This window comes from Bubalus kerabau, chromosome 1, assembly GCF_029407905.1.
Source record: "Bubalus kerabau isolate K-KA32 ecotype Philippines breed swamp buffalo chromosome 1, PCC_UOA_SB_1v2, whole genome shotgun sequence".
NCBI classification, from domain to species: Eukaryota; Metazoa; Chordata; class Mammalia; order Artiodactyla; family Bovidae; genus Bubalus; species Bubalus kerabau.
Window position 1 is genome coordinate 182,473,053 of NC_073624.1, and position 21,641 is coordinate 182,494,693.

The 21,641-nt window shown below is 37.8% G+C and overlaps 1 protein-coding gene across 1 annotated transcript; it reads right to left on the reverse strand.

The window, feature by feature from the left end:
• Window positions 1-15,968: 15,968 nt before the first annotated feature.
• Window positions 15,969-16,886, reverse strand: LOC129642028 (olfactory receptor 7E24-like). The gene has a single exon (XM_055566592.1). It carries the CDS (start codon window positions 16,797-16,799, stop codon window positions 15,969-15,971), a length of 831 nt encoding a protein of 276 aa, XP_055422567.1. The 5' UTR covers window positions 16,800-16,886.
• Window positions 16,887-21,641: the final 4,755 nt, after the last annotated feature.

Genomic DNA, 21,641 nt, shown 5'->3' on the forward strand with positions numbered 1-21,641 from the left:
CTTGTTTGTTTTTCTTTGTTCGTTTTTTCTCTCTTTCTTTTCCTTCTTCTTTTCATTAACATCGCATTTTTGAAATTCCAAACTCTACTCTAGATTTTTAATTTTTGCTTTTATGTATTTGTTACCAATTTTGTACCTTTAAGAACCCAATCTTCAGGACCCATTTTTCACTAGGGTACGAGATTACTGGCTTGACTGCTCTCTCTCCCTTTGGACTCTCCTTTTTCTCCACCAGGTCACCTGTATCTCCTCCCTAACCCCTCTCTACTCTACCCAACTCTGTGAATTTCTGTGTGTTCTAGATGGTGGAGAACACTTAGGGATCTGATTACTGGCTGGATCTGTCTCCCTCCTTTTCATTTCCCCCTTTTATCCTTCTGGCCACCTCTGTCTCCTGCCTCCTTCTTCTCTTCCCTGTATAACTCCGTGAATATCTCTGAGCGGTCCAGTTGTGGAGTGCACATAAGGAAGTAACTACTGGCTAGCCCACTCTCTCCACTATTGATTCCACCTCATCTCATTTGGGTCACCTCTAACTCCCTCCTCCCTCTTCTCTTCTCCATGTAACGCTGTGAACCTCTCTGAGTGACCCTCACAGTAGAGAAACTTTTCATCTTTAACGTAGATGTTTTATCAGTGGTGCTGTATAGAAGGAGAAGTTTTGAAACTACTGTAAAAATAAGACCGATAACTGGAAGTAGGAGGCTTAAGTCCAAACCCTGACTCCAGGGAACTCCTGACTCCAAGGAACATTAATTGACAGGAGCTCATCAAACGCCTCCATACCGACACTGAAACCAAGCACCACACAAGGGCCAACAAGTTCCAGGGAAAGACATACCAAGCAAATTCTCCAGCAACAAAGGAACACAGCCCTGAGCTTCAAGATACAGGCTGCCCAAAGTCACCCCAAAACCATAGACATCTCATAACACGTTACTGGACATTTCATTACACTCCAGAGAGAAGAAATACAGCTCCATCCACCAGAACATCGACACAAGCTTCCCTAACCAGGAAACCTTGACAAGCCACCTGTACAAACCCACACACAGCGAAGAAACGCCACAATAAAAAGAACTCCACAAACTGCCAGAATACAGAAAGGACACCCCAAACTCAGCAATTTAAACAAGATGAAGAGACAGAGGAATAGCCAGCAGATAAAGGAACAGGATAAATGCCCACCAAACCAAACAAAAGAGGAAGAGATAGGGAATCTACCTGATAAAGAATTCTGAATAATGATAGTGAAAATGATCCAAAATCTTGAAATTAAAGTGGAATCACAGATAAATAGCCTGGAGGCAAGGATTGAGAAGATGCAAGAAAGGTTTAACAAGGACTTAGAAGAAATAAAAAAGAGTCAATATATAATGAATAATGCAATAAGTGAAATTAAAAACACTCTGGAGGCAACAAATAGTAGAATAACAGAGGCAGAAGATAGGATTAGTGAATTAGAAGATAGAATGGTAGAAATAAATGAATCAGAGAAGACAAAAGAAAAACGAATTAAAAGAAATGAGGACAATCTCAGAGACCTCCAGGACAATATTAAACGCTACAACATTCGAATCATAGGGGTCCCGGAAGAAGAAGACAAAAAGAAAGACCATGAGAAAATACTTGAGGAGATAATAGTTGAAAACTTCCCTAAAATGGGGAAGGAAATAATCACCCAAGTCCAAGAAACCCAGAGAGTCCCAAACAGGATAAACCCAAGGCGAAACACCCCAAGACACATAGTAATCAAATTAACAAAGATCAAACACAAAGAACAAATATTAAAAGCAGCAAGGGAAAAACAACAAATAACACACAAGGGAATTCCCATAAGGATAACAGCTGATCTTTCAATAGAAACTCTTCAAGCCAGGAGGGAATGGCAAGACATACTTAAAATGATGAAAGAAAATAACCTACAGCCCAGATTATTGTACCCAGCAAGGATCTCATTCAAGTATGAAGGAGAAATCAAAAGCTTTTCAGACAAGCAAAAGCTGAGAGAATTCTGCACCACCAAACCAGCTCTCCAACAAATACTAAAGGATATTCTCTAGACAGGAAACACAAAAATGGTGTATAAATTCGAACCCAAAACAATAAAGTAAATGGCAACGGGGTCATACTTATCAGTAGTTACCTTAAACGTAAATGGGTTGAATGCCCCAACCAAAAGACAAAGACTGGCTGAATGGATACAAAAACAAGACCCCTGCATATGTTGTCTACAAGAGACCCACCTCAAAACAGGGGACACATACAGACTGAAAGTGAAGGGCTGGAAAAAGATTTTCCATGCAAATAGGGACCAAAAGAAAGCAGGAGTAGCAATACTCATATCAGATAAAATAGACTTTAAAACAAAGACTGTGAAAAGAGACAAAGATGGTCACTACATAATGATCAAAGGATCAATCCAAGAATAAGATATAACAATTATAAATATATATGCACCCAACACGGGAGCACCGCAGTATGTAAGACAAATGCTAACAAGTATGAAAGAAGAAATTAACAATAACACAATAAGGAGGAGCCAAGATGGCGGAGGAGTAGGACGGGGAGAACACTTTCTCCCCCACAAATTCATCAAAAGAGCATTTAAACGTCGAGTAAATTCCACAAAACAACTTCTGAATGCCGGCAGAGGACATCAGAAAAGCAGAAAAAGCAGAAAAGCAGCCCAACTCTTCGAAAGGAGGTAGGAAAAAATATAAAAGACAAAAAAAGAGACAAAAGAGGGAGGGACAGAGTTCCGTCCCGGGAAGGGAGTCTTAAAAAGAGAGAAGTTTCCAAACACCAGGAAACCCTCTCACTGCCGAATCTGTGCCGAGCTTTGGAAGCACAGAGGGCAACATAAAGGGAGGGGAAAAAAAAATAAACAATTAAAAATCGCGGATTGTGAGCCCTACGGTAACTCCCCCAGCTGAGAAGCAGCGCAGACGCCTGCACACTGCATTAGCAAGCGGGGGCTGGGCAGGGAAGTGCGGCGCGGTCTGTGTCCCTTAGAGTAAGAATCGGGCCGAATGTCCTGAGCGCTATCTGAGCAAAATAATTTGGGCTAGCAAACTAGACTGTGGGATAGCAGACCTTCCCCCTCCGGTGACAGGCAGCCAGAGCCGGAAGGGGGCAATCGCAGCCCCAGAGAGACACTATCTATAAAACTGTAAGCAGGCTTCTTTGCTAACTAAAACTTCTTGGGGGTCTGGACGGTCAACATCTGCCTGAGAAGGTGCGCCGGTTTTACACCCAGATAACCGAGTGGCGGGGAGGCGATAAGTCGCAGCATTGGCGCCCGCCAAACACCTCATCACCTGAGCTGCTCAGATCTGGGAAGAACACAAAACGCAGGCCCAACCGAGTCTGTGCCTCTGAGGACTAACCGAGTGCCTGAACCTGAGCGGCTTGGACCTGGGAGCTCAGCCCAGGGCCGGCCTCAGATTGTTCCCGGCGGAACAACCTAGAGCCCAAGCAGTGTGGGCAGGGAGGCTACACGCGCCGTGAGCGGGGGCAGACCAGTGTGGCTGAGGCACTGCGAGCGCACGCCAGGGTTATCTGTTTGCAGCATCACTCCCTCCCTCCCCACAGCGCGGCTGAACAAGTGAGCCTAAATTAAAAAAAAAAAAAAAAAGAATAGTGTCCTCAACCATCCCCTTTGTGTCAGGGCGGGAACCAGACACTGAAGAGACCAGCAAACAGAAGAAGCTATAACAGAGGGAAACACCTTGGAAGCTACAGGCCATAGATTAAAACCCTGTGGTTACTACGGATTACATAGGAAGGGGCCTATAGATCTTGAGAAATATAAGTCGGACTAAGGAACTGCCAAAAATGAACTGAACCCACAATACTCACAACAAAACCAGAGAAAGACCTAGATATATTTTTACTATTTTTACGATCAATCTATCTTTCTTTTTTTTTTTAATTAAAAAAAATTTTTAAGTCCTCTATTGTTCTTTAATTTTCACTTTTATAACTATTACTTTGCAAAAAAAAAAAAGACCCTATTTTTTTTTTTTCTTCTTCAGCAAACTTCATATATGTATTTTATAATTTTTTGACCGTGGTTTTTTTTTTTTTTCTTTTTTCTTTTTCTTCTTTTCTTTAACATTGTATTTTTGAAATTCCAAACTCTACTCTAGATTTTTAATTTTAGCCTTTTGATATATGTTATCAATTTTGTACCTATAGTTTTTTTCATTATTTCTGTGACTTTTTTTTTTCCTCTGTTTCTTTCTCTTCTTCTTTTATATAACATCGTATATCTGCAATTCCAAACTCTACTCAAGATTTTTAATTTATGCTTTTTGGTATTTGATATCAATTTTGTACCTGTTTTTCTTTATAATTTTTGCGACATTGTTTTTGTTGGTTTGTTTGTTTTCTCTCTTTATTTTTCTTCTTCTTCTTCTTTTTGTTTTTTTAACATTGTATTTTTGAAATTCCAAACTCTACTCTAGATTTTTAATTTTTGCTTTTTGGTATTAGTTATCAATTTTGTACCTGTAGTTTCTTTATAATTTTCACGACCTTGTTTGTTTTTCTTTGTTCGTTTTTTCTCTCTTTCTTTTCCTTCTTCTTTTCATTAACATCGCATTTTTGAAATTCCAAACTCTACTCTAGATTTCTAATTTTTGTTTTTATGTATTTGTTACCAATTTTGTACCTTTAAGAACCCAATCTTCAGGACCCATTTTTCACTAGGGTACGAGATTACTGGCTTGACTGCTCTCTCTCCTATTGGACTGTCTGTTTTCTCCACTAGGTCGCCTGTATCTCCTCCCTAACCCCTCTCTACTCTACCCAACTCTGAATTTCTGTGTGTTCCAGACGGTGGAGAACACTTAAGGAACTGATTACTGGCTGGATCTGTCTCCCTCCTTTTCATTTCCCCCTTTTATCCTTCTGGCCACCTCTGTTTCCTGCCTCCTTCTTCTCTTCCCTGTATAACTCCGTGAACATCTCTGAGCGGTCCAGTTGTGGAGTGCACATAAGGAAGTGACTACTGGCTAGCCCACTCTCTCCACTATTGATTCCACCTCATCTCATTTGGGTCACCTCTAACTCCCTCCTCCCTCTTCTCTTCTCCATGTAATGCTGTGAACCTCTCTGAGTGACCCCCACAGTAGAGAAACTTTTCATCTTTAACGTAGATGTTTTATCAGTGGTGCTGTATAGAAGGAGAAGTTTTGAAACTACTGTAAAATTAAGACCGATAACTGGAAGTAGGAGGCTTAAGTCCAAACCCCGACACCAGGGAACTCCTGACTCCAAGGAACATTAATTGACAGGAGCTCATCAAACGCCTCCATACCGACACTGAAACCAAGCACCACACAAGGGCCAACAAGTTCCAGGGAAAGACATACCAAGCAAATTCTCCAGCAACAAAGGAACACAGCCCTGAGCTTCAAGATACAGGCTGCCCAAAGTCACCCCAAAACCATAGACATCTCATAACACGTTACTGGACATTTCATTACACTCCAGAGAGAAGAAATACAGCTCCATCCACCAGAACATCGACACAAGCTTCCCTAACCAGGAAACCTTGACAAGCCACCTGTACAAATCCACACACAGCGAGGAAACGCCACAATAAAGAGAACTCCACAAACTGCCAGAATACAGAAAGGACACCCCAAACTCAGCAATTTAAACAAGATGAAGAGACAGAGGAATAGCCAGCAGATAAAGGAACAGGATAAATGCCCACCAAACCAAACAAAAGAGGAAGAGATAGGGAATCTACCTGATAAAGAATCCCGAATAATGATAGTGAAATTGATCCAAAATCTTGAAATTAAAATGGAATCACAGATAAATAGCCTGGAGGCAAGGATTGAGAAGATGCAAGAAAGGTTTAACAAGGACTTAGAAGAAATAAAAAAGAGTCAATATATAATGAATAATGCAATAAGTGAAATTAAAAACACTCTGGAGGCAACAAATAGTAGAATAACAGAGGCAGAAGATAGGATTAGTGAATTAGAAGATAGAATGGTAGAAATAAATGAATCAGAGAGGATAAAAGAAAAACAAATTAAAAGAAATGAGGACAATCCCAGAGACCTCCAGGACAATATTAAACGCTACAACATTCGAATCATAGGGGTCCCGGAAGAAGAAGACAAAAAAAAAGACCATGAGAAAATACTTGAGGAGATAATAGTTGAAAACTTCCCTAAAATGGGGAAGGAAATAATCACCCAAGTCCAAGAAACCCAGAGAGTCCCAAACAGGATAAACCCAAGGCGAAACACCCCAAGACACATAGTAATCAAATTAACAAAGATCAAACACAAAGAACAAATATTAAAAGCAGCAAGGGAAAAACAACAAATAACACACAAGGGAATTCCCATAAGGATAACAGCTGATCTTTCAATAGAAACTCTTCAAGCCAGGAGGGAATGGCAAGACATACTTAAAATGATGAAAGAAAATAACCTACAGCCCAGATTATTGTACCCAGCAAGGATCTCATTCAAGTATGAAGGAGAAATCAAAAGCTTTTCAGACAAGCAAAAGCTGAGAGAATTCTGCACCACCAAACCAGCTCTCCAACAAATACTAAAGGATATTCTCTAGACAGGAAACACAAAAATGGTGTATAAATTCGAACCCAAAACAATAAAGTAAATGGCAACGGGGTCATACTTATCAGTAGTTACCTTAAACGTAAATGGGTTGAATGCCCCAACCAAAAGACAAAGACTGGCTGAATGGATACAAAAACAAGACCCCTGCATATGTTGTCTACAAGAGACCCACCTCAAAACAGGGGACACATACAGACTGAAAGTGAAGGGCTGGAAAAAGATTTTCCATGCAAATAGGGACCAAAAGAAAGCAGGAGTAGCAATGCTCATATCAGATAAAATAGACTTTAAAACAAAGACTGTGAAAAGAGACAAAGATGGTCACTACATAATGATCAAAGTATCAATCCAAGAATAAGATATAACAATTATAAATATATATGCACCCAGCAGGGGAGCACCGCAGTATGTAAGACAAATGCTAACAAGTATGAAAGAAGAAATTAACAATAACACAATAATAGTGGGAGACTTTAATACCCCACTCACACCTATGGATAGATCAACTAAACAGAAAATTAACAAGGAAACACAAACTTTAAACGATACAATAGACCAGTTAGACCTAATTGATATCTATAGGACATTTCATCCCAAAACAATGAATTTCACCTTCTTCTCAAGCGCACATGGAACCTTCTCCAGGATAGATCACATCCTGGGCCATAAAGCTAGCCTTGGTAAATTCAAAAAAATAGAAATCATTCCAAGCATCTTTTCTGACCACAATGCAGTAAGATTAGATCTCAATTACAGGAGAAAAACTATTAAAAAATCCAACATATGGAGGCTGAACAACACACTGCTGAATAACCAACAAATCACAGAAGAAATCAAAAAAGAAATAAAAATTTGCATAGAAATGAATGAAAAGCTAACACCTATCCTGCTCAAACTCTTCCAGAAAATTGCAGAGGATGGTAAACTTCCAAACTCATTCTATGAGGCCACCATCACCCTAATACCAAAACCTGACAAAGATCCCACAAAAAAAGAAAACTACAGGCCAATATCACTGATGAACATAGATGCAAAAATCCTCAACAAAATTCTAGCAATCAGAATCCAACAACACATTAAAAAGATCATACACCATGACCAAGTGGGCTTTATCCCAGGAATGCAAGGATTCTTCAATATCCGCAAATCAATCAATGTAATACACCACATTAACAAATTGAAAAATAAAAACCATATGATTATCTCAATAGATGCAGAGAAAGCCTTTGACAAAGTTCAACATCCATTTATGATAAAAACTCTCCAGAAAGCAGGAATAGAAGGAACATACCTCAACATAATCAAAGCTATATATGACAAACCCACAGCCAACATTATCCTCAATGGTGAAAAATTGAAAGCATTTCCTCTAAAGTCAGGAACAAGACAAGGGTGCCCACTTTCACCATTACTATTCAACATAGTTTTGGAAGTTTTGGCCACAGCAATCAGAACAGAAAAAGAAATAAAAGGAATCCAAATTGGAAAAGAAGAACTAAAGCTCTCACTGTTTGCAGATGACATGATCCTCTACATAGAAAACCCTAAAGACTCCACCAGAAAATTACTAGAACTAATCAATGACTATAGTAAAGTTGCAGGATATAAAATCAACACACAGAAATCCTTTGCAATCCTATACACTAATAATGAGAAAACAGAAAGAGAAATTAAGGAAACAATTCCATTCACCATTGCAATGGAAAGAATAAAATACTTAGGAATATATCTACCTAAAGAATCTAAAGACCTATATATAGAAAACTATAAAACACTGGTGAAAGAAATCAAAGAGAACACTAACAGATGGAGAAATATACCATGTTCATGGATTGGAAGAATCAATATAGTGAAAATGAGTATACTACCCAAAGCAATCTATAGATTCAATGCAATCCCTATCAAGCTACCAACAGCATTCTTCACAGAGCTAGAACAAATAATTTCACAATTTTTATGGAAATACAAAAAACCTCGAATAGCCAAAGCGATCTTGAGAAAGAAGAATGGAGCTGGAGGAATCAACCTGCCTGACTTCAGGCTCTACTACAAAGCCACAGTTATCAAGACAGTATGGTACTGGCACAAAGACAGAAATATAGATCAATGGAACAAAATAGAAACCCAGAGATAAATCCACGCACATATGGACACCTTATCTTTGACAAAGGAGGCAAGAATATACAATGGATTAAAGACAATCTCTTTAACAAGTGGTGCTGGGAAATCTGGTCAACCACTTGTAAAAGAATGAAACTAGAACACTTTCTAACACCATACACAAAAGTAAACTCAAAATGGATTAAAGATCTAAACTTAAGACCAGAAAATATAAAACTCCTAGAGGAGAACATAGGCAAAACACTCTCTGACATACATCACAGCAGGATCCTCTATGACCCACCTCCCAGAATATTGGAAATAAAAGCAAAAATAAACAAATGGGACATAATTAACCTTAAAAGCTTCTGCACATCAAAGGAAGCTATTAGCAAGGTGAAAAGACAGCCTTCAGAATGGGAGAAGATAATAGCAAATGAAGCAACTGACAAACAACTAATCTCGAGAATATACAAGCAACTCCTCCAGCTCAACTCCAGAAAAATAAATGATCCAATCAAAAAATGGGCCAAAGGACTAAATAGACATTTCTCCAAAGAAGACATACAGATGGCTAACAAACACATGAAAAGATGCTCAACATCACTCATTATCAGAGAAATGCAAATCAAAACCACTATGAGGTACCATTTCACACCAGTCAGAATGGCTGCGATCCAAAAGTCTACAAGTAATAAATGCTGGAGAGGGTGTGGAGAAAAGGGAACCCTCTTGCACTGTTGGTGGGAATGCAAACTAGTACAGCCACTATGGAGAACAGTGTGGAGATTCCTGAAAAAACTGGAAATAGACCTGCCTTATGATCCAGCAATCCCACTGCTGGGCATACACACTGAGAAAACCAGAAGGGAAAGAGACACATGTACCCCAATGTTCATCGCAGCACTGTTTATAATAGCCAGGACATGGAAGCAACCTAGATGTCCATCAGCAGATGAATGGATAAGAAACTTGTGGTACATATACACAATGGAGTATTATTCAGCCATTAAAAAGAATACATTTGAATCAGTTCTAATGAGGTGGATGAAACTGGAGCCTATTATACAGAGTGAAGTAAGCCAGAAAGAAAAACACCAATACAGTATACTAACGCATATATATGGAATTTAGAAAGATGGTAACAATAACCCTGTGTACGAGGCAGCAAAAGAGACACTGATGTATAGAACAGTCTTATGGACTCTGTGGGAGAGGGAGAGGGTGGGAAGATTTGGGAGAATGGCATTGATACATGTAAAATATCATGTATGAAATGAGTTGCCAGTCCAGGTTCGACGCACGATACTGGATGCTTGGGGCTGGTGCACTGGGACGACCCAGAGGGATGGAATGGGGAGGGAGGAGGGAGGAGGGTTCAGGATGGGGAACACATGTATACCTGTGGCGGATTCATTTTGATATTTGGCAAAACTAATACAGTTATGTAAAGTTTAAAAATAAAATAAAATTAAAAAAAAAAACAATAACACAATAATAGTGGGAGACTTTAATACCCCACTCACACCTATGGATAGATCAACTAAACAGAAAATTAACAAGGAAACACAAACTTTAAACGATACAATAGACCAGTTAGACCTAATTGATATCTATAGGACATTTCATCCCAAAACAATGAATTTCACCTTCTTCTCAAGCACACATGGAACCTTCTCCAGGATAGATCACATCCTGGGCCATAAAGCTAGCCTTGGTAAATTCAAAAAAATAGAAATCATTCCAAGCATCTTTTCTGACCACAATGCAGTAAGATTAGATCTCAATTACAGGAGAAAAACTATTAAAAAATCCAACATATGGAGGCTGAACAACACGCTGCTGAATAACCAACAAATCACAGAAGAAATCAAAAAAGAAATCAAAATTTGCATAGAAACGAATGAAAATGAAAACACAACAACCCAAAACCTGTGGGACACAGTAAAAGCAGTCCTAAGGGGAAAGTTGATAGCAATACAGGCACACCTCAAGAAATAAGAAAAAAGTCAAATAAATAACCTAACTCTACACCTAAAGCAACTAGAAAAGGAAGAAATGAAGAACCCCAGGGTTAGTAGAAGGAAAGAAATCTTAAAAATTAGAGCAGAAATAAATGCAAAAGAAACAAAAGAGACCATAGCAAAAATCAACAAAACCAAAAGCTGGTTCTTTGAAAGGATAAATAAAATTGACAAACCATTAGCCAGACTCATCAAGAAACAAAGGGAGAAAAATCAAATCAATAAAATTAGAAATGAAAATGGAGAGATCACAACAGACAACACAGAAATACAAAGGATCATAAGAGACTACTATCAACAATTATATGCCAATAAAATGGACAATGAGGAAGAAATGGACAAATTCTTAGAAAAGTACAACTTTCCAAAACTCGACCAGGAAGAAATAGAAAATCTTAACAGACCCATCACAAGCACGGAAATTGAAACTGTAATAAAAAATCTTCCACCAAACAAAAGCCCAGGTCCAGACGGCTTCACAGCTGAATTCTACCAAAAATTCAGAGAAAAGCTAACACCTATCCTGCTCAAACTCTTCCAGAAAATTGCAGAGGATGGTAAACTTCCAAACTCATTCTATGAGGCCACCATCACCCTAATACCAAAACCTGACAAAGATCCCACAAAAAAAGAAAACTACAGGCCAATATCACTGATGAACATAGATGCAAAAATCCTCAACAAAATTCTAGCAATCAGAATCCAACAACACATTAAAAAGATCATACACCATGACCAAGTGGGCTTTATCCCAGGGATGCAAGGATTCTTCAATATCCGCAAATCAATCAATGTAATACAGCACATTAACAAATTGAAAAATAAAAACCATATGATTATCTCAATAGATGCAGAGAAAGCCTTTGACAAAGTTCAACATCCATTTATGATAAAAACTCTCCAGAAAGCAGGAATAGAAGGAACATACCTCAACATAATCAAAGCTATATATGACAAACCCACAGCCAACATTATCCTCAATGGTGAAAAATTGAAAGCATTTCCTCTAAAGTCAGGAACAAGACAAGGGTGCCCACTTTCACCATTACTATTCAACATAGTTTTGGAAGTTTTGGCCACAGCAATCAGAACAGAAAAAGAAATAAAAGGAATCCAAATTGGAAAAGAAGTAAAGCTCTCACTGTTTGCAGATGACATGATCCTCTACATAGAAAACCCTAAAGACTCCACCAGAAAATTACTAGAACTAATCAATGACTATAGTAAAGTTGCAGGATATAAAATCAACACACAGAAATCCCTTGCATTCCTATACACTAATAATGAGAAAACAGAAAGAGAAATTAAGGAAACAATTCCATTCACCATTGCAACGGAAAGAATAAAATACTTAGGAATATATCTACCTAAAGAAACTAAAGACATATATAGAAAACTATAAAACACTGGTGAAAGAAATCAAAGAGGACACTAATAGATGGAGAAATATACCATGTTCGTGGATTGGAAGAATTAATATAGTGAAAATGAGTATACTACCCAAAGCAATTTATAGATTCAATGCAATCCCTATCAAGCTCCCAACAGTATTCTTCACAGAGCTAGAACAAATAATTTCACAATTTGTATGGAAATACAAAAAACCTCGAATAGCCAAAGCGATCTTGAGAAAGAAGAATGGAGCTGGAGGAATCAACCTGCCTGACTTCAGGCTCTACTACAAACCACAGTTATCAAGACAGTATGGTACTGGCACAAAGACAGAAATATAGATCAATGGAACAAAATAGAAACCCAGAGATAAATCCACGCACATATGGACACCTTATCTTTGACAAAGGAGGCAAGAATATACAATGGATTAAAGACAATCTCTTTAACAAGTGGTGCTGGGAAATCTGGTCAACCACTTGTAAAAGAATGAAACTAGAACACTTTCTAACACCATACACAAAAATAAACTCAAAATGGATTAAAGATCTAAACGTAAGACCAGAAACTATAAAACTCCTAGAGGAGAACATAGGCAAAACACTCTCTGACATACATCACAGCAGGATCCTCTATGACCCACCTCCCAGAATATTGGAAATAAAAGCAAAAATAAACAAATGGGACATAATTAACCTTAAAAGCTTCTGCACATCAAAGGAAACTATTAGCAAGGTGAAAAGACAGCCTTCAGAATGGGAGAAGATAATAGCAAATGAAGCAACTGACAAACAACTAATCTCGAGAATATACAAGCAACTCCTCCAGCTCAACTCCAGAAAAATAAATGATCCAATCAAAAAATGGGCCAAAGGACTAAACAGACATTTCTCCAAAGAAGACATACAGATGGCTAACAAACACATGAAAAGATGCTCAACATCACTCATTATCAGAGAAATGCAAATCAAAACCACTATGAGGTACCATTTCACACCAGTCAGAATGGCTGCGATCCAAAAGTCTACAAGTAATAAATGCTGGAGAGGGTCTGGAGAAAAGGGAACCCTCTTACACTGTTGGTGGGAATGCAAACTAGTACAGCCCCTATGGAGAACAGTGTGGAGATTCCTTAAAAAACTGGAAATAGACCTGCCTTATAATCCAGCAATCCCACTGCTGGGCATACACACTGAGGAAACCAGAAGGGAAAGAGACACGAGTACCCCAATGTTCATCGCAGCACTGTTTATAATAGCCAGGACATGGAAGCAACCTAGATGTCCATCAGCAGATGAATGGATAAGAAAGCAGTGGTACATATACACAATGGAGTATTATTCAGCCATTAAAAAGAATACATTTGAATCAGTTCTAATGAGGTGGATGAAACTGGAGCCTATTATACAGAGTGAAGTAAGCCAGAAAGAAAAACACCGATACAGTATACTAACGCATATATATGGAATTTAGAAAGATGGTAACAATAACCCTGTGTATGAGACAGCAAAAGAGACACTGATGTATAGAACAGTCTTATGGACTCTGTGGGAGAGGGAGAGGGTGGGAAGATTTGGGAGAATGGCATTGAAACATGTAAAATATCATGTATGAAACGAGTTGCCAGTCCAGGTTTGATGCACGATACTGGATGCTTGGGGCTGGTGCACTGGGACGACCCAGAGGGATGTAATGGAGAGGGAGGAGGGAGGAGGGTTCAGGATGGGGAACACAGGTATACCTGTGGCGGATTCATTTCGATATTTGGCAAAACTAATACAGTTATGTAAAGTTTAAAAATAAAATAAAATTTAAAAAAAATAAAGATAAAAGATATCTAAAGGCTAACAGGCAAAAAACAACAAAGCAGTAACGTAGCATTTATGAGCAAAGAAAGATGTTACTCCACCAAGGGCTTGAGGAGTATAAAACGAACAGCTGAGCATTTAGGGCAAAGAGAATTTACTGACCACTACTGAATATATGTAAGACAGAAAAATAGAGCAATTATTTCAAGAGCCACACCCCAAAGCAACGTATACAAGGTATACTGTATACAACGCATACAATGTATACTGACCACTATTGAATGTATGTAAGTTAGAAAATGGAACAAACATTTCAAGAGCCACACCCCAAAGCAATGTATATAAGTGTGAGTTTGGAGCAGAGACAATAGTTTTATAAACAGCACATAGGCTACGGAGACCAAATTCTATGGTGTAGAGAGGCTATATGTGAAGAATCATTATCAGCAATAATGGGGAAAACACACTGCCTGTTGGGCTTCTCAGTAGTAAAGAAACTGCCTTCCAATTCAAGAGATGTGGGTTCCATCCTTGGGACAGGAAGACCCCCTGGAGAAGGAAATGGCAACTCCAGTATTTTTGCCTGGAAAATATCATGGACAGAGGAGCCTGGCAGACTACGATTCATGGGGTTGCTAAAGAGTCAGACTCAACTTACTGACTGAGTATGCACACAGGCACATTGCCTGTTACTATAGCAGGAGCTTCATATTTTCCCCCATGAGCTCAGAGCTCTTTAGGATCTGGGACATTTGTTCATGAGCAGTTAGGACACATGAAATAAAGGTTATGTTTGACTGAACGATCTGACTGAGATCAGAAGTTCCAACCTTGGGCCACATGCTAGAACCAGCCTCAGTGTGTTTAAAAATTCCCATGCTGGGACTTCCCTGGTGGTCCAGTGGATTATATTCCACCTTTCAATGCAGGAGGCATGAGTTCACTCCCTGGTCTGGGACTTAAGACCCCACAAGCTGCATGGTATGACCAAAAATAAAAATAAATAATAAAAAAAATAAAAGTTTAAAAATAAAACAAAATTTAAAAAATCTTCAGTTCAGGACACCCTAAGTCTAACATTGTGAAGGAATTATCCTCGTTTAAAATAATTTAATTTTATAATTTAAAAAAAAAATTTAAAAAAATAATAATAATTTAATTATCCTCGTTTAAAATAAGTAAATAAATTTAAAAATAAATAAATGAGAATAAAATAAATAGACTCTTTGACAGTGAGACTCAGTTGTCAGTTTATTTTTTAGTTTATTTTATTGTAGTATAGTTGATTCACAATGTTGCAAAACAGTAAGTATTTTTAAGCCTCCCAGATGATTTTGAGAAAAGCCAAGGCTGAGAAGCAGTGACATGTATCCTTACACATAGACTGCATGTGTGCGTGCTCAGTCACTTCAGTCATGTCCAATTCTCTGTGACCCCATGGACCATGGCCCACCAGGCTCCTCCGTCCATGGGATTCTCCAGGCAAGAATACTGGAGTGGGTTGCCATTTCCTTCTCCAGTGATAAAGTATGAAGTGAGGGAAGTGAAGTCGCTCAGTTGTGTCTGACTCTTTGTAACCCCATGGACTGCAGCCCACCAGGCTGCCCTGTCCATGGCATTTGCCAGGCAAGAGTACTACAGTGGGTTGCCATTGCCTTCTCCACATAGACTGCATACACAGATTTAAAACATAGTAATCAGCTGGAAAATAAACAACAGCTTCCCCAAAAATATACTATCTAAATATGTAAAAATGGAGTTGTTCATCTTTTTAGTATGTGGGTCACCACAATAAATGAGAGACTCCTCCTTAGATACAATAAGATTCAATCATGCAGTATTTTTGACATCTACAGAATCCCAGAAGACCCTTCCAGCCCCATCAAAAACATATCTAAAGAAGCAATATTCAGGCATAAAACAAGGAGAGGTAAGAAGGCCCTGAGGGCTACAAATGATGTCATCAGAGAGTAGAATTTTCAGATCCAGATGTTAATTTTGCTACATTTTCCAACCCACACTCCAAATGGAGGTTAGATTGTTTTGTTGAGGAATCTGCACAAGGCCCTTTTGATGCCTCGGTTCCTCAGGCTGTAGATGAAGGGGTTCAGCATGGGGGTGACCACAGTGTACATAACTGAGGCCAGTGAATCCTTCCCGGGAGATTGTGAGATGTCTGAGCTGAGGTACACACCAAGGCCTGTTCCATAATATATGCAAACAACTGTCAGGTGAGAGCCACAGGTGGAGAATGCTTTATACCTCCCACCTGATGACGGGACTCTCAAAATGGAGGAAAGAATTTTGTAATAAGAGAAAAAGATCCCTGAGAAAAGGACAAAAGCAAAAATGGCACCAGAAAAATACAGGATTATATTATTGGTGAAAATGTCAGAACAGGCAAGCTTAAGGAGCAGAGAAGGGTCACAGAAGTAATTAGAAATTTCTTCATCTTTGAAGCAGGTAAGTTGTAGCACAATCAAATTGTGTACCTGGGAGTCCATAAGGCTACCAAAGAAAGACACCAAAACTAAAGAGAAACAGAGGCGTGGGTTCATGATGACCGGGTAGTGCAGTGGGTGACAGATGGCCACAAACCTGTCATAGGACATCACAGACAGCAGCACACCATCCATACATCCAAAAAGGATAAAAGAAGACATCTGTGTCAGGCAGCCCCCATAGGAGATGACTCTGCTGTGAGTTAGAATGTTCACAATCATCTTGGGGACTGTGGTGGAGACGAAGCCAATGTCAGCCAAGGAGAGGTTGGAGAGGAAGAAGTACATGGGCGTGTGGAGGTAGGGGTCAGAGGTGACGGCCAGGATGATGAGCAGCTTCCCCAGCATGGTGACCAGGTACATGGACAGGAACAGGACACAGAGCAAAGGCTGCAGTTCTGGATCATCTGAGAGGCCCAGGAGGAAGAATTCTGAGACACTGGTTAGATTCTGTGGTAGATTTTGTGGTCATATGTATCTTGGACACCTTTAAAAAAGAAACGAGTTTTGGAAGAAAGAAAACAAGTAAATGACATGCAGTACTCTGTCCATATTTTGGATTCAAGCAATTCATTTCTAAGATCATACACCCCAGTTCCTTCAGCAATATTTCTCAGTGTGACAGATACTATCTGCTTAGAATTCTTTCTTCATTGGTTTCTGTGTTATTCACATCTGTCTATGCACTCTTACTTTATAAAACTTCACTGAAAAGTGAAAGAAATAAGAACGTCAGAGGTAAAATATCCATGACCTCAGTTAAATACAGCCTACTTCTTTAGAGATGATAAGAGATTCCCTTATAGAGTAAGAGATTCCCTTCCCCATCTAAAAATATATATAATAATTCAAATATTAAAAAAATTAAGTCATTTATATAAATCTTATTTTCTCAAATACAATTCTAGATATTTCTCTCACTTTTCTATTTACAAATCTCTATGAAATTCAAGACTATGTCACCTGGATTCTAAATCAAAGATAAATGTTCATAATCAGAAACATTTTGTTTGATCTTCAGAGTTTTATTCATCCTTTGTTTTTCTGTCTTCCTTCCTTCATGAAATAGAGATTACTGAAATATCAGAGCTGTCTTTCAGAAGTCATTTAGGATATACTCCATATCTTTGACTTTGGTGGACTTCAAATTCTAATCAACTTTGTTTAATTAAGAGCACAAGATCTAATGTGTTGGTGACTACATAGATAGTGTTCGTGTGCACAGTATTGTCATGATTAAATGATAATGAAATTTAAGTAACCCTCTTGAAATTTTTTATCTTATACAGGATCATTTGTTTCGAACCATCTCAGTAAAATGTCTGAAGTATGAGACCACTGTACATTGCTTGAACTCTGTTCTGTACTGACAGGATAATACTACTTCATTGTTTTTCTTTTTTTCAGTTTATTGACGTGATTGACAAAATGGCATATATTCGGGTGGGTTGTCTGAGATGAAACTTTTTAAAGATATACAAAAGGATGGTTTAAATACATATACACACGGGGAATGATCACCACAGTCAAGTTAATTAATATATCCGTCACCTCACATAGTTTCTTTGCATCTGTGTGTGTGTGTGTGTGTGTAACAGGTAAGCCAACCTCTCTTAGCAAATCGCAACAACACAGTGCAGAATTATTAGCTATATCACTGATTATAGCTAATAATTCTGCACTGTGTACATTATATCCACAGAACTTACTCATTTTATAACTGAAAGTTTGTACCCTTTGACCAACATCTCCCCACTTTCTCCACCACCAATCCTCACAACTACAGTTTAAACTATAGTGCTAAGAGCTTGATATTCTTCACTTCCACACATAAGTGAGATCATACAGTATTTGACTATGTCTGGTGTATATATTTTAATATGCAAATACTTCTCAGGTCCATCCATGTTGTCACAAATGGCAAGATTTCCTTGTTTTTATGTCTAAATAATAGCCCATCATTTATATATACACAGCACATTTTCTTTATTCATCTGTCAATAGACACATATCCACATTTCACTATTTAAAATAATATCATAAGGACAAGGGAATGCATATATCTCTTAAAGCTTTTGAGTTCATTTTATTAGCACGTACTCTGAAGTGCAGTTGCTGGGTCCTGTGGTAGTTCTATTTCAGTTCATTGCAGTTTTTTCTTTTTTAGGGCACCTCCATTCTGTTTTTCTAGTGTCTATAAATATTCATTCCTACCAACCAAGTACAAAGATTCACTTACCTCCATATCCTCAGCAACATTTGTGTTTTTTTTATATATATAATAGCCATCCTAACAGATATAAGATGATATTTAATTTACATTTGTCCTTGCATGTCTTCATATTAACTGATGTTGAGTGCCTTTTACCTGGTGACCTTGTTCTCCTGATCATAAACTCTCTTATTTATAGTTGAGGAGTTTCAGGGGAGGTTTCACAGTCAGGTCAGAACTCAACCTTCTTATCGTGACGCAACAAATTTCCATGTCAATCCTTCCTGATTCAGGGATTGCAATTCTTACACTTCTGCCTCTAAAAGGTAATTCTGGTTCATTATTTTGGTATTCAAACTATAATTTAATTGTGTAAAGGATCAAAATAGAATACTGAAAACACATCTGGGCAGTTTCCTTATCCATGAAATTATTATAGTAATTGAACCTACCTAATAGGACTATTGCAAGAACTTTTAAAGAAAAATCATTAATGTTGCTTAGACCAGTGGTTTTCAGGTCCAGTTGATCTATTATTTATATGTGCATATTTTAAAAATACTCAGTTACCCCAGCCTCAGTCTAGAACCAGTTCCAGGATGTCTATATGTGAATTTCTTGGTCTCCCTTCTGTGAAGCTGGGCTTGATAAACACCGCCTTAGAATACTGCACAACACTGAGAAGAAGGTCCATGACTATTATATCTATTAATACTATCATGAATACTTCACCTACTTTGAAAATATAGACATTAATAATATTTGCTTCAGATGTCATATTTTATAAAAATTTAAAACATCGAAATTTTCATGGCATCTCAGTTCAATCCCATCTTCTCCATGCACATCCCAGAAAGCAACCAGTGTTGTGAGGTTGATGGGTTTGTTTCCTTGTAAATGTTTCCATAATGTCAGTATTCATTTATGTATCCAAAACCAGCTTTCATAAAATCTTCTCTAAACAGAATACTATCCATATTGCCCCTGAAATGCACTTCTTTACATGACATTTTGGTTCCATCTCTCTGTGAAATACATACAACTACTTCATTTTCCTGACACACGTTTTTGCATAAGGAAAGACATTTCATCAGTTCATAAATGTACATTTATAGAAAGCAATATAAATTTAACAAATTTAAAATATATCTTTGACATATGTATTAAAGGCAATAATACATACTTTAATATAGTTTATATATAAAGTGAATATTTAATTTATATTATATGTATTATATTTTTATTCATATCAGTTTCCGCTAACAACAATCCTATGAAAATTTTTGTTCCTCTCTCTATATCAAACAGATGAAGATTTGTATGTAATATGTTAGTGGTAATTAGTCATTCAAAGTCTAACAGTTGATTCGTAATCAGTTTTACTAATTAATATTAGTAATTACTAATATTTGTTTCAATGAAAAAATAATTTTTGACAATTGCATCGTCTCTTAATAAGGTATCTTTTGAAAGGATCTTTGAAGTCTGTCTTGCTATAATTTCACATTAGCTGCACATTTTCATCTTATATAGGAAATCTTCTCAACCTTAGATTTCAAAACTGGACAGCAAAATGCATGGCTAATCATTGAAAACCCTATAATCCTCCATTTTAGGGTCATTATGGCCTGTGTAAACTGCTGTGTCACTTTCATAATTCACAGATACACCCCTTGAACCAAAAGAAGATGAAACCGTTTATCTTCCCTGTCACTTCTGGGACCCCAGTAGATTTAAAAAGAAACTCTTACTAGGTACAGTGGAGGTGACTGAGAACTTTTGTAAGAATGAGCAGACCAGGGTTTGAGTCCTGGGTCTTTCACCCCCTGTAAGTGGAGTATATGCAAATCTCTCCACTTCTCTGTGTTTCTGTTCCTTCCTGAAAATTCAGTCCAGTATTTGCCTCTACAGTGTATATCACACCTAAAGGGAAGTGTGGAACTTAATGAATAATCAATCATTTGTATAAAGAATTTCAATCATTATTGGGAGATCATACTCATTAATAAAATAAACTCCCCCCAGTTTAATGACCTTTCATGGGTTCCAAGGCAAAGAGATCAAAGCCTTTCCTGTCTCAAAGCTGGAGCATAGAAAACATGAAATCCTAAAATCCATCTTGGCTCATGCATCAAGATATGCATGTCCTCTTCTTTTCTGACTTTTTTTTCCCCTATATTCATGAAAATTTCTTCAATGACTTCTCAGAGATTGAATGCTGTAGAGGCTATTGAATAGAAAATGATAGGTCCCAAAGAAGGCGCCAGGATACAGGAAAAAACAAGCAATGTGTTAACTTGTCTCTGGTCCTATGGGACATTCTGAAAAGGATGAAAACACTAGAGTGAATGGTCCACTGTGTGGAAACTATATTGCCCACACATTGTTTCTATGAAAAATGGAAGGGTTTATTCAACACTAAAATGGGTTTTGCACCCTTGTCGTCTCCACTGTGCTACCAAGATATAGGCTCTGAGGAATCAGAAATAAATAAACCTCAGTCATTTCTCTTCATTATGAAGAATGTACTTGTATGAACAAAAATCACAATAAACTAAACAATAAAATAAGCAAAAATCTCCTGTCAGGGATGTGAGGAAACCATAGCATCAGATGAAGAGATAATGAAATCTGATGACAGGAGAATTGGCCTTATTATTTTTAGTAACAAAATATCAAAAATGTATTTTTCCCTTTCTTCATCCATCATATAGTTATTGCACAGAGGGCTACCATTATTTCTTAAGTCCTAATTCAGTGGGTTTGTATCAATGAAGAATCAAGTCTGTTGACAATCCTAAGTCTCACAGATTCTAAGAAATTTCCCTATAACACACTAAGAATTAGTGGAGCATAAAAGATTCAAAATAAAGTTTCTCCTCTCTGAGTCTCATACCCCAAATTTCACTGTTTTCAGACTTTCTGAAAGTTTTCAGCAAAAGTACAGAGATATAGCAACATATACATCTACAGTATATTATTTTAAACTATTT